Genomic DNA, 13,599 nt, shown 5'->3' with positions numbered 1-13,599 from the left:
GTTGTTACCTGGGATTGAGGGTTGGGGGAGCCATTGATGGCAAAGGAGAAGCGAGGGGGGGCTTTTGAGGAGGGACAAAACTGTTTTGTACCTTAATTGTGGTGGTGATTATATGACTTAATGTCAAATTTGTCAAAAAAAATCACAGAACTACACCCCAAAAGAATTGACTTTTCTCTAGCAAATTTAAAATATGTTTAGAAAGTGATACCGGAGCTGGGACTCTTCAAACCACGTTTTCCTTTGTCAGGTGGGTCTCCATTAGGTTCTGCCAACTGGGGGCCCTAAAAGGAGACAAGAAAGCATGAAGAGGAGGAAACTTGCTTCTGCCTGTTTTGATTGCTGCCTCTGTCAGGGTCATCCGCACAGTTCACTCTGGCAGGGAACTTGGTAGAAGTTTCCAAGTTTGTTTGGTTTTTCCACACTCCTAGAACAGTCTTATGGCACCTCTCAAAGATGCCAGCATCAGCTGACCTCCCTTCTCAGTGGTCTGAGAATCCTCCAAACTTCTAGATCCTACTTACCCCACTTTCTGTTCCCTTAGCCTTGGGGGTGATCACTGCTTCCTTTACTTTCTATCTCTGCACTAACTCTTGTCTCTTCAGGACCTTACTACGTGCTTAGTCAGTTTCTTCTATTACTCTTTCTGTTAAAATTACTGATGTGGTTTCTGTTTTACTGACTGGAAATCGACTAATACAGAGCCAGAGTCTTTCCTATGCGCTGCAGTTCTACATGACCTGTCCTCCGCTTTACTTCTCCTCCCCCCACTCACTCTGATTCACGAGAAGTACAGAAAGGTCAAGGGACATTTCAAACTTCACCACAAGGATGTGGTCATCAAAATTCAGAATGGACTATTCTATTGGACTAATAACCTAGTTTCTCTAACTTAAATTGCAAGAGGACAAAGACAATGGAGAAGGAACCTCTAGATTAGAAGGGCCTTAAAACATATCAATCTAATGTGAAGACATAATTTGAGCCCTATGTATATGTGCATGTATGTATATATATGTATGTACATGCAAAAAAATATATAAAATAATTTGAGGAATCTGAACTATGGCTGAATGTGAGATAGTAAAGAATTAAGAAATAACTGTTAATTTACTTCAACTGTTAAATGAGATTGTGATTACGTTTGAAGAGTACTTCCCATTTATGGGAAAATATTTATGGATATATTTATGTAATGATATATGGGGGAAGTTAATAGATGGTGCATAAATGGTGTACAGTTCTAGAGGCTGGAAGTCCAAGATCAAGGCACCAGCAGATTCAGCATCTGGTGGGGGGCCTACATCCTCATTCACAGCAGTCTTCTCAGTGTAGCCTGACCCAGAGGAAGGGGTGAGGGAATTCTCTCCCACCCCATTTGTAAGGGCTCTAATCTCATTCATGAGGGGACCACCCTTATGACCTAATCACCTCCCAAAGATCCCCCCTCCTAACACCATCAATTTGGGTGTTAGGTTTCAACATAAAAACTAGGGGGAACACACAAGCATTCAAATCTATAGCACTAAGTAATAGAAAGAAGGGATTCATTTTATTATATAAGGACCAGGTTGTTTGTATAAAATGTTCCATTTGTCTTCAAAATCTGAGGATTTACCATGTGAGGCAGCTGGATCAGAAAATGGCTCCCACGTCTCCAGAAAACATCAGGAGCCATTGTTGAGAAGCATACAGTGCAGTGATCCAACCGTAAGCTCTGGAAACTAACACCTGAGTTCACCACTGTCTGTGTGACCTTGGACTCACTTCTCCACGCCTCTGTTTCCTCAGATGTGAAGTGGAAATAATAATGGTATAGACTCCATGGAGTCGTCATGAAGATTAAATGAATTGAGTCGTCATGAAGATTAAATGAATTAACAGGTATAAAGTACTGTCTTAGAACATCATGTGGCCCATAGTAAGACTCAAAAAATGTCAACTCTTATTGTTATTATTATCACATAGGAAAACAAGTTGAAGTGAACCACCAGGGTCTTGAAACACATGTATCCAAAATAAGTTTTTAATCTTGATGAAGTTCACAAATGGCACAATATTCACATTTCCTTACACAAATCATACAATCATGTTCTTAAACAATAAAGCATAGCATCTGCATTACCATGTGTCCCCAGAGGCCACAGAGGCAGGGATTCAATGCCCCTCCTAAGCTCTGGCAGATCTGCCTTGACCGATAGGACAGCTCTCAAAGAGTCAGTTTGCTACCACATAAGCCAATGAGAGTTGCCATCACATTTACTGCATATAGAATCAAATATAAAAAGGATGCACAACATATGGAATTAGCTTATTTTGCATTCAGTTTCATTCCTGTTGAGTGACAAAGGTGCTTTTTTTTTCAGTATCTATTAGGATGCAAACATATATATCTTCCATGCGGCCTTCTCACCAGAGTTGTCAACAGAAATTAATAGAAGTGGTGAGTTCAGCTTCATGGTACCCTGGGGTGGAAAATAAAATTTAAAAGGAGGAGAAGGAGAAGAAGAAATAGAAACAGTATAATAAGGACAAGAAGGGAATAATCACAATTATTACTGAAAAGAACACAAACTTAGAGAATTACTTCTTTAAACAGCATTGACAGATTATGGGTGAGAAGTAAGCAGGTTTATAAGGCAAATGATAAAAACAATTCAATGGTCACTATTAATGTTAGCAGTAGTATGATGATTACAGCCCTCTGGTCTGAATCTATGAACCAGTCAGGGGTCCATTGCCTTCTGAACCTGTGTTCATTAATGATGAGTGGCCCTGGCTATGCTATAGGGCCCACCCTTTCTGAATCCAGAAAGCATTTTTTTTTTCATATATCTTCTCAGAAAAATGGCACTGGATACCTGCAGTCTGTCCTAGTGCTCTGATTTTAAGCTCAGTTGTAGAAGGGGTTCACTACCTCTGGATGAAGAATGTAATTGGAGGGAAAGGACCTGCACATCAACCAGGACTAGTGGGTTTCCAAGTGTGGATTGTAACCTCCAAATCCCTTCCCCTCCCATCCAATTGTACAAGAGCAGTCACCTACTTTCTGGAGTCAGTTAGCTGCTCAGGCCTGAAGGTCCCTGCGGCGACGGCCAAAGGCTTCCGAACCCACATCGGTGGGCACGAAGTCGTTCTTCACCACGCCCCCGGATCTGCTCAGCAAGCCTGCCAGCCGATGGGTCACACAGGTGGCAGTGTTGCAGGATCTCTTCTGGGCGGCGATGCTGATTTACAGGGTGGAGAAAGAAGAGAAGGCCTGTCAGTGAGAGGCTTGGCAAGGGGGAAGCAGGAGCCTGCCCCATGGGACCTTCATAAAGAGAACTGCAGCTCTTTGACACACCACTTAAGAATCAGTGTTTCTCCTAAATGCAATTATCAAAGCTGTTAAGGGAAATGGCCTGGCAGCATTTGCTAGGAGCCCTGCCCAAAGACCTTCATGAAAAAACCCAGTTCCAAGCCAAGGGGCACGTGTTGAAACCCTGCCCTTATTGCCCCATACATACAGTCCCTTTGGGACTATGAAGCTGTGGCCAGCAAAGGTCCAGCCCAGTCCAAAACAGACAAGGAGCATACTGCGGCCATATCCCAGCCACAAACACCCTAAAAATCACTTTCTTTGAGAAAACAAAAATCACCCAAAGCCTTACCTGGAAAGGTCTCAGAGAACAAGGTTTGCAGCATCCTCCCCCAGAAGTGCTTACCTGCTCAGCACACTTGTTCTTGATGCTGGAGCTGATTCACCAGGACTGCTCACCAAGCCCTGTATCCGGCTTCCCACAGGCTAAGACTGCTTTTAAGCACAGGCCCTTGGCCCTCTCAAGCCTTGGGCAGGGACCAGTGTAATGACCACCACAGCACAAATCCTTTTTAGGGAATAGGTTTATTTAGCAATGATGAGGCATGAAAGACGAAGCAGGAATCAGAGGGCTCTACCATGAAATTCTCTGAGATCTCAACAAGTTTCCCTCACTGTCTCTTATCTCCAACCTGGTCTTTGAGTCCTGCTCTCTTTCCTTCCATCCTGAGATTCCTGCCATTCTCTGTCATCAATAAAGCTTCCAATACCAGCTTGAAGAGCAATCAGAGTAAAATCTGCATGCATCAAGTTCATCAGTGGGAGCAAGAAAAAAAAATCAGGAAGGAAGGGGAGGAGTTCAATTGGCATCCTGGGGCACCCTAAAGTGGGGGTAGTGGTCCCCCCTCCAAGCTGCTGCCCATGTCCCTTTTCTTGCCAGGCGTGTCAGCCCCGAAGCCGATGCCAGAGAACGTATGAAAGTTGTTCAGGTCCTTCGAGTATGTGCCCAGCACACAGGTACTCAGATTACTGCACCGCTTAGTTCTGGAGCCATCCAGGCTGCAGAGAAAAGACATGCCAGACAGCACCATGCACTGGGTCAGCCCCGTGTGCAGTCATGCAGAAGGTTAGATCAGGGAGGGGCACTTGGAGCAGAGGTAGGAGGGGCAAGCAGGAGGGCAGTTCACACAGCCTCCATTAGGAGAACTCAGATTCGCTGAGCTAGAGAAGCATAGGGATGGGTTTAGGTGGGGAAGGGGTGACCTTTTTAGGCATTCTACATGCTGTTCCATCCTTCATGCTCTGCAGAGAGGTTCTCAGAGTCAATACAGGTCAACATGTGCTTCTGCCCAGGCAGTGCTGCAGCCAAGCCAGGGGCTAGTATGTGCTCCAAGCTCCAGATGCACAGGGAGGTGATGCTGGGGAAGGGTGTCTGGCTCCATGACAACATGCAATCTCCACAGACCCTACATATCTAAAGACCCCAAACCTACCTCAGATACTGCTCTACCTGCCCCCACCCTCTGTAAGGCCTTTGGTTTCATCTCGAAAATGTGCAATGAAGGCTGCTTGCAGGTGTGAAAAAACAACACACACCAGGTTAAATTTTTAAAACATCCTGAGCCCTGGCTTCACACTTACCAGTCGTAATTCATCGAATGCTAGGAGTTCTCAGTACAGCCAGAACAATTCCCAGAGTAAGTAATTCCACACCTCCTCACAGCTATCAGGAGTCAGCGTTTTTAATGTTTTTAACCACACTCAACTGGATCTCTGTCTTCCATAGAACTGGAGAATGACTGGTCTCTAGGGCCATTGTTACAACCTGCTGGACTCCTAGCCAGATCTCGTTTTTCCTACCTCTCTGGGATATGTCCTCCTGGAAAATGCCAGCATTGGGTGGAGAGTATTACCTGGAGCCTTCTGTCTCCTGCTCCTGCTCTTGCTCCAGCTCATTGGTCTTCCTCTGCACATAGGCCTTCAGCAGGGCAGCCAGCAGGAGACGTCCTTCCTTCTCACTGAGGGCAGCCGGGTCTGGGAGGCTGTCCAAAGCCCACCTGGGACCAGAGGGGAAGCAAACTCAATATAGGCTCTGAGCTCCTGCCTGCCTCCTTCCCAGGACAAGCAGCCTGACTCCTGGCCTCTGTGACTGCCCCTGTGATGTGCGCTGGAGGCCAGTGGCCACCTGAGGGTGTAAATTTATGGGGAACCTCTCTGCTGTGACTTCAGAGGCACAAAACAGCCTGGTCCCAGGGGCAGTGGAAGAGGAGTGCTCTGGTGGCTCTACTCTCTCACCTGAGTGGTGTTGCCTGGAAGCTGCACGCCTGGCACAGGACCCAGATGCTGAGAGCCAGGAAGGGGGAGGACTTCCCAAAGCCCATGACGCCTCTCTGCAAGAGAGAGTGACCATAAGCCACTGCACAAAGACGGAGCACGGTAGGGAGCCCACAGACCTATTTTCCAGTACCCCCTCAGCCACAATAGCCTTGTAACCTCACAGCACGTCCCCATGCTGCTGTTCCTTTCATTCTGCCCGCTGGGTGCTGTAAATCTCAAAAGATACATTGTAGTGAATGGCTTGGCAGAGCAGAAACAAGTGTCCTGGGGAGAAGGTGGGGAATCTGGTTTTGTTGCGTGAAAAGTCAGGGAAAAGTCACCTGTGAACAAGCACACAACCCCACAACTTTTGCCCTATGCGGAAACCACAGAAAAGTCCCAGACCAAACTCAGGTGTATATTTGCTCTCCCATTGCGCCTGTCTTCTCGGGGACTGAGAAATCGAGGACCACCTTCCCCTTGGCTAAACTTCCCACTGCTAACTGGGAGGGGAGGAGAGCAGGAAGGGTAAATTGGAAGGGAGTGCTAATCTGTCAATCTATGGGTTTAGATTTGGGGAATTCTTTAACGTGCCAATTACTGGTGTCTCTGAACTCTGCCACCACAGTCTGCTTTTGCTGGAGCTCAGTTTAGCAGCAAGTGCTGGGAGCCAGCACCCCGAGGTGAGCCCACTGTCCAGGTTGGCTGACTGCACCCAATGGCCCAGGGACACTTGCAGGCTGGAGGCACCTTGGTGGAAGGCTCAGGGCTCCACCATTCTGGGGACCAAGTGTGATCCCTGAGGATGCACACCTCTGCAGGCTACTGCCAGACCGTACTCTGGCAGGATCCACACACGCAGAGGCGGTAGACCTGCCTAACCGAGTTTGCAGAAAGTCCAGCATCCAGGAGAAGCCCTGGGAATACTGAGGTTGGACTCGTGCTAGTTAGAAGAAAATGCAGTGACCATCCCATCCTCCCTCCTTCCCCAGAGCAGGACGGATAGCTAGCTGCACCTGGCTGTAGATGGGCCGAGATGGCCGTAAGAAGCAAAAGAAAGACAGGCAAGCAGATGGAGCAAACTGAATAAGTAATCCCAGCAGGAGTAGGAGGTTCCTCACCTAGTGACGCGAGTTTCAGGAGAGCGTGAGCAGCCGGTCCCCCCGATGGACACAACGCCTGCTGTGGGCGTCTTCCCAGAGAAGCTCTGGACTCTTATGCCAGTGATAGTGGAAGGGGGGCTCCCCACGAGTCCGCGCGGCCAATCCAAAGTGTCCAGGACCTACCAGCTCCGATTGCGTCATTGCTCCCGCTCCTGCATCGGTCCTCTAGGGAGGGAACCATCCTCTCAGACTGTCATTTGCAATGAGATCACTGCTTGGAGAGGGAGAAGATGGAAAGCCTTCGACGTCTGGAAAGTGGGGGCAATTCAGAGATTTAGGCATCACCAACAGAGGACCAGAACATCTCTCACTTTCTTGGTGCTTGAACTCTGGCCTCGCACCCCCTCCTGCTCCTCCAGCGCAGACCCAGCTCGGCCACCTGAACCCCCGGAGGTTAAACAGCAGTCCTGAGTTCTAAAGGGACCTCAGCTGAAGCAGCCCACTGTGGGGGAGGTGGATGGTTGGGGAGAGGGACCTTGAAAGATTTATCTCTTTGGACCACCTGGGGTACTCCTGGAATATCCTCCTCTCCCTCCCCTCCCCCTCCACCTGACGTCCTTGGCCACCTAAAAAAAGTTGTCTTGCTTCCAGTCTGGCAGCCAAGCCTCCTTCACCTCTCTCCCGGGGGATGTGTAGGACTGGAAGAGAGGACTGGTGGGTGGGTGGGGGGGTAGCTAAGCAGGCACTGCCTGCACAGAGGGCTAGGAATCCCCCTTTTACCCCGAACCCTTGACTGAGGCTTCAACGCCCCCCATCCTAACCCGGGACCCTTCACTGCAGCGCCGCGGTTGGTTTACACAGCTGCCTGGCGCCTCTGGCTTCTGTTTGCCAAGCTGCTGGGCTGGGACAGCCTATGCGGGTTCTCTAGATTTCTCTCCCTATACCCCTGTCCCTCTTCCCTGAAGCACTTGTTTGCTGAGTCTACTCACATACCTGCACCCCAGCCACACGCTCTGTTTTTCTCTTTCACAAACGGACACGCCTGTAGACAGCCAGCACTCGCTGCAACACACCCGCCCTCACCAGCTGCTTCCAAGGAGCGCGTGCACCAACCCAAATCCACTTCACCCAGACCCAAAGGCAACCCAGCGAGTTTCTGCTTTCGGAAACATGCACGTTTTATATACACAGGGGTACACATTGTCCCCCAAGCACACACAGAGACACTCGCATATCCTCTCTCAAGAACTCAGCCTCTCCCTTTTTCTTGAAAGAAAGCCAAGTTCTGGGAGTCCGCGCTGCGGGCGCTCGCCGCACTTGGGCGCGGGGAGATCCCATCTCCCGCAGAAGGGGCGCAGAGTGGATTGGGGGTAGCGAGAAGAAAATGAGGGAGCGCCACCCACCCTCGGACCTCAGGCTAGCCCCGCGCTGTGTGGTGGCTGCGCCCACCCGCCCCTCCTCTATGCAGAAAACCTTTCCCAGGGGTGCGGGGCAGGAGACGAAACAGAGGCTGGAGGGATCCCGGCGACTGATACTTATTGTTTCTGCAGGTTAGAAAAGAGTTGGGGGGCAGGGAAGCAGTTTGTTAGTCTAGGTCCCCGGGTCTTACTTTCTGTGGCAAGACCCTGCTTGCGGTGCGAGGACGAGTTGCGGGGCAGTCAAAACTTCAAGTAACACCCCCCAAAGAATCCTGACGGCCCAGTCGGGGGTCTCTTGCCGGGCCCGTTGCCCCTGCAGGCAGGGTGCGCAGTGGCCGCAGGTCCTGGAATTGACCCTACGAACCCGGCGAGGCACCAGGAACTTAGCTCCGGGCTGCGGCGGCGGGAAGCAGGGCAGGAGGACTCCCGAGACCTTTGCAATCCCACAGCAGGAACGCTGCTCTGGAAGGGATGCCTCTGTAACAGTGGGAAGGTCGCTGAGCTCCCAAGTTGTTGGGCTCGCATTGGGATGTAAGCAGCGACACTGGGGAGTCCTTTAATAGCGGACCCTTGCTCCAAAAGTCCTACAAATGCGAGGGGACACTTGTCCCACTCTCTCCCCTATTCTGCCGGCGACTGGGGGGAAAGGCGCAGCTGAGAGGCACTGACTGACGCCTCTGCGCTCTACACCTCCTCTTCCCGGACCACTGCCACGGTCTCTGGGTGTTGGCAAAGCATGGCGCCAGCCCCAGCAGCCCCGGGCTGCACCGCTTTCTACAGAGCTCTAGGGACACAGAGCTACGGGCCAGCGTCGGGGCCGAGGGGAGGGCTGGGTCGGAGAGGCTGCCTGGAAGGCCCCAGACCCTAGAACCCCAGGCGCCCTAGCGTTAACCAAGTCTTCAGAGACGCGCGTTCAGCCGGGGAAGCCCGCGGGGAGCGCAGGAGTCGGGGCCGGGGAACCTCCCCAAAGACCAGTATGAATTTGGAGGGAACTTTGAACCCTTAGGGCGGAGAGCTTAAAGTCCGGCAGCCTCTCCAGAGACCCTGCCTACGTCACTAGGACTTTCCTGATGTGTTGGGACCGACAACCCTGCCTGCCACCGAGTAGAGCACAACACGCAGCGCGCTCGGAGCCAAGACCCTGCTGGGTGGCCCACAATCCGGCGCAGAGATCCTGCCTCGGGTAAAGAGGACGACCCTTTCTATAAAGGCCACTGAGACTTGCATCCCGACGCTCTGGTAAGAAAGAGTGCGCCCAAGCCCCGGAGTCTGATCTTAACACAATATACCTGGTTTCACGCTTCCGTGTATTCTTGGTTCTCGGATGGGGCCGACTATTTTAGCTCTGAACATCCAAAATTATTTGACCTAATCTTCTTATTGCACTAGTGTCTTTGCACAGTGTCTGGCGCATAGTAGGTACACAGTAAATGTTTGGTGAAAGGGAGAGAGGGAGAGGATGAAAGAATGAACAGGTCCATGGGTTCAGTGCAGAGTCAGCAGTAAACTCGCAGCCAACTTAAAAAAGCAAAACAGGCAGTTTTCCTAAACCCATCCTCCTATTATATTATTGAGTGAAGGGAAGAAAAAAAATCAATAGAATAATTTCCTTTCTAAATCAAGAAAATTACATTTTGACTTCCCTGGAACTGTTCTGGGCTTCAAGGCATCCCCAATCAAACTAACAAGCATAAGGATTTACAGAGAATAGCTTCCCAATAATATCTTTTGCTCTTTAGTCATCTCAAATATTTTGTGCTCAGTTTAACTACTTAATGTGATTCCTGTTAAATTTTGAAAGTCTAAAACTTTTAGAAACAGATTCCATGTACTATAGCTTTGGAAGTTGATTTTCATTTAACTTACTATCTGTTCTCTTTACAAAGTTCCTAGGAGAAATATTTCTCAGGGGAAAGTTTCATTTGTGCAACAAATATTTATTGAGGACCTACTATGTGCCAGGCACTGTTCTAGGTGCTAGCAACTCACAATGCCCAAAGCAAAAAGAACTGCCCTCCTGATGCCCTGTTAAATACAATAATGTATTTAACAAGGGTTCTTGTATATCACCTAAATAAAATATGCTCCTATCCTACTCACATCCTCTCAATATAGTAAAATCATCTATTTGTCAAATATTCAGGGTTTGTATTATTAAGACCATGTAAATATTATTCCCAATTGAGTCACATAGTATATTTTCAATACATTTTCTTATATCTTTGTTTTAATTTTTAGTTAGTAATTCCCTCTGTTTTCCATTTGTTTTATTTTTTCTGCCATCAATCATTTATTCCTTTTCCTAGATCCTCTTTGTTCCTCATTCTTGGTTTATTTGTCCCTTTCGGGAGCACATTCGCCATTATATTTATTATAGATATTCTGGAAATAGAATTCTAGGTTGGAAATTGTTTTCATTCAGAATTTTTGAAGTACTCTCTGTTGTCTTCTATTTCTAGTGACTGTTGATAAATACATTTTCAATTATTTTTTTAATATAGGCTATCAATCTCTCTTTCTCTCCCCCCCACCTTTTTCTCTCTCTCTCTTTCAGAATCTTCTCACCCATGTTCTAAAATATAATGATGTGCCTTGGTGTGGACTATTTTTATTTATTGTTCTGAGTACTGAGAGAACACTTCCAGTCTAAAAATTCATGTCTTTCACTTCAAGGAAATTTTCTTGCTTTATTTCTTTGATAATTTCCTCTTTTGTTTTTTCTGGTTCAACTTTCTGTGTGCTTTTTCCAAAGTTAAAATATTTTTTTAATTCTATTGATCATATTTCCAAGAGCTTTTTAAAAAAATCTGTGTTACTTTTGATGTCCTCCTTTTTATTTAATGGGTGCAACATTGTCTCCTCACTCCCTGAAGCTGTTAAATATAGGTTATTTGGTGGTTTTTTTTCATATAAGAGGATATCTTCACATTTCTAGTTCTCCTCAGGTGCTGATCTATATTTAAGAGTGAGGATAGTGCTAATCAGAAGATGGGGATGACTGAGTTGTCCATCAATGGGCCTGAATATAGAGTGATTAGATGGGAAGCAAACTTGCCATTTTATTGGGGAGACCCTATCCTACAAATAGCCATAAATCTATTCCCTTGGTTCTTTGTTGCTCTAGAGGAGTCCTCCACTCTCCTGCATGGGTCACTGGGATGCGTTTGGGATAGAGTATAAGCCCACAAGTAAGGAAGGAGACTGAGAGTTTACTGCTCGTTTTGGAAATCCCCGAGTCTTTTCTGGGACTCAGAAGGGATAATCATCTAACTGCATATCATATAGAAATAAATCTTGAATCTACTTCTTTTAATGACTTGCAACACTCCAATTTTTAGCCCAAGCTATAAGTCCATCAACAGAGGCAACCAATTACTCAAAGCCCTGAGTTTGGGGTCTTTCCTTCTCAATGACTTTCCCTGTCCAACTAGAGGTTACACCAGAAATGTATGTCTTTACACTGCTTTCTCTTGCTCAGCCAGTAAGAGGGCTGACTGAAGGTGGAAGATGCAGACAATCTTTGCAGGCCTCTCAAATTAAACTCAATCTGCTGGGCACTTGATCTCAGCTGATTACCACTCTCCATCACAGATGACCTTCCTGGAGGCTTCTTCCTCTGAAACCCAGAGAAGTAGAGATGCCAACATTTAACCCACAGAAGTCCCTTCTAGAGAGTATTTTTTTTAGAGTTGTCTGTGCCTGCCAGAAAATGAGCAAAGTGTGGTGGCCCAGACCCAAGCTGGTCACTCTGAGAGATGGGCAGACTCAGTGAATGACGTCAAGGAATTACTCAGGTTGGGTTCCTCTCAGATGATTAAGATTCTCTCTTGGCTCAGACTACAGGACCCAAATTGACTCTCTCCTCCCTGTCTGAGAGCATTGTTTTGCACTGCAAAGGAAGTAGATATACAGGTCCTTAAAACTTTCATGTACAGCTATTATAGTAAAATCTCCTGCTGAATACACTCTTAGAAAAACGAGGGTTTTTGCTGAGGTAAATTCCCAGGTAACTGAAACATACATTGAAAAGGTACTTTAAAATACCTTTTTAAAAGCTATTTTGGATGGAAACCCTTTTTAAATGCATTGCATTCTTCTCTTAACCTTCTCTGGATGACTCAGTCATCATTAAAAGAATATCAGTCACAGTGCTGCATCCTGAGTAAGGTCCTGAATTAGGTGGGCTCTTTACCTCCATGCCTGCTGATCCCAGCTGTTATGCTTTTGAGTTCTTGGTCCATTATTTTCAGTTAGTGTATATTTATATTAGCATATTAGTCATTCATATTTAGTTGACTACAAGATTCTCATAGTTGGGATCTCCGGATTACATTTTTAGTTTTTGGTGGTTTCTTCTGGTCACTGTTAGTATATCTGTCTCTAACCCCAGGCCCAGCCTACTTTAATTTTCACCTGCTAATTCAGTGTCATCAGGAAAACAACAGAAGCAAGTTCAATAGAGCTAACTGGAGCAAATCAGAAGTAAGGAGGGTTGAGGGAAGGATCTGAGTGTTTCTCTTATGAGAAATGCTAAAGAGCTCTAATGCATTTCCTTATCTTTTCTGACACTCAGCTATGTCCTATACAGAGGATGTTTCTGGATAAGTGAGTATTTCTGTGGTGTTCATGAAGTTTGAGATAGGACCTAGGCTTGAAAGAGGATCTTATATAATAATGCTGTCCAACAGAACTTCCCACAATAATGAAAATGTCCCGTATCTGCACTGTCCAATATAATAGCCACTAGCCATGCATTGCTTTAAAGCACATGAAATACAGCTGGTTCATCCAAAGAACTGAATTTTTATTTTATTTAGTTTAATTAAATATAAATATCCATATTTAGCTAGTTGCTACTGTATTGGACATCAAACTCTACAGTATAGAGTAATAGCTAAATAGTAAATTCTGGAGCTAGACTGCCTGTTGTTCAAATTCTGGCTTTAGTAGTTGTCTGATCATAGACAAATTGTGTGAACTTTCTGCACCTCAGGATCCTTCTTTGCAAAATGCAGATAATAATACTACTTATTTCATAGGGCTGTTGTGAAGATTAAATAGGGAATAAATATAAAGTACTTAGAACACTATATTGCCACTAGTAAGTGCTATACAAATGTTAGCCATTGTCTTACACTGGGTTTCTCCAAAAGCAGAACCAGTGAAAAGAATTGGGTACAAAGAATTTCATTAGGAGTTGTGCTAGTGAGGAAACAGAGAAGTGAGATAGGGAAGGGAAGATAGCCATTACAGAGTATGAGAATAAGCAGGTTATTGCTGCAGGCAACTGGGGCTTTAACCTGCTTGAAACCCTCTGGGACACTAAAGAGAGCCTCAGAATTGTCCTACCCAACAAGCAATAGGTTATTTATCTGCCCACTCCAGTCCCTCACCAGTTTACGGGTGCTCCCAGGGATGCTGGCTTCCCAGTATATCTAGCCATTCCTACATGGCCAAATTTTTG

The 13,599-nt window shown here is 46.6% G+C and overlaps 1 protein-coding gene across 1 annotated transcript; it reads right to left on the bottom strand.

Moving 5' to 3' along the window:
- Positions 1-2,020: 2,020 nt before the first annotated feature.
- On the bottom strand, positions 2,021-7,011 carry LOC108404051 (calcitonin gene-related peptide 2). The gene is made up of 5 exons (XM_017671480.3): positions 6,736-7,011; positions 5,594-5,688; positions 5,212-5,355; positions 3,047-3,227; positions 2,021-2,465 (listed from the first exon to the last, which is right to left on the bottom strand). The coding sequence occupies exons 2-4, from the start codon at positions 5,677-5,679 to the stop codon at positions 3,068-3,070; spliced, it is 390 nt and encodes a 129-aa protein (XP_017526969.2). The 5' UTR covers positions 5,680-5,688; positions 6,736-7,011; the 3' UTR covers positions 2,021-2,465; positions 3,047-3,067.
- Between the last annotated feature and the right edge of the window lie 6,588 nt (positions 7,012-13,599).

The sequence above is a fragment of the Manis javanica genome, chromosome 11 (genome assembly GCF_040802235.1).
Source record: "Manis javanica isolate MJ-LG chromosome 11, MJ_LKY, whole genome shotgun sequence".
Lineage (NCBI taxonomy): Eukaryota > Metazoa > Chordata > Mammalia > Pholidota > Manidae > Manis > Manis javanica.
The sequence above is the reverse complement of the archived record's forward strand: the minus strand, read 5'-3'. Positions and strand labels throughout refer to the sequence as shown.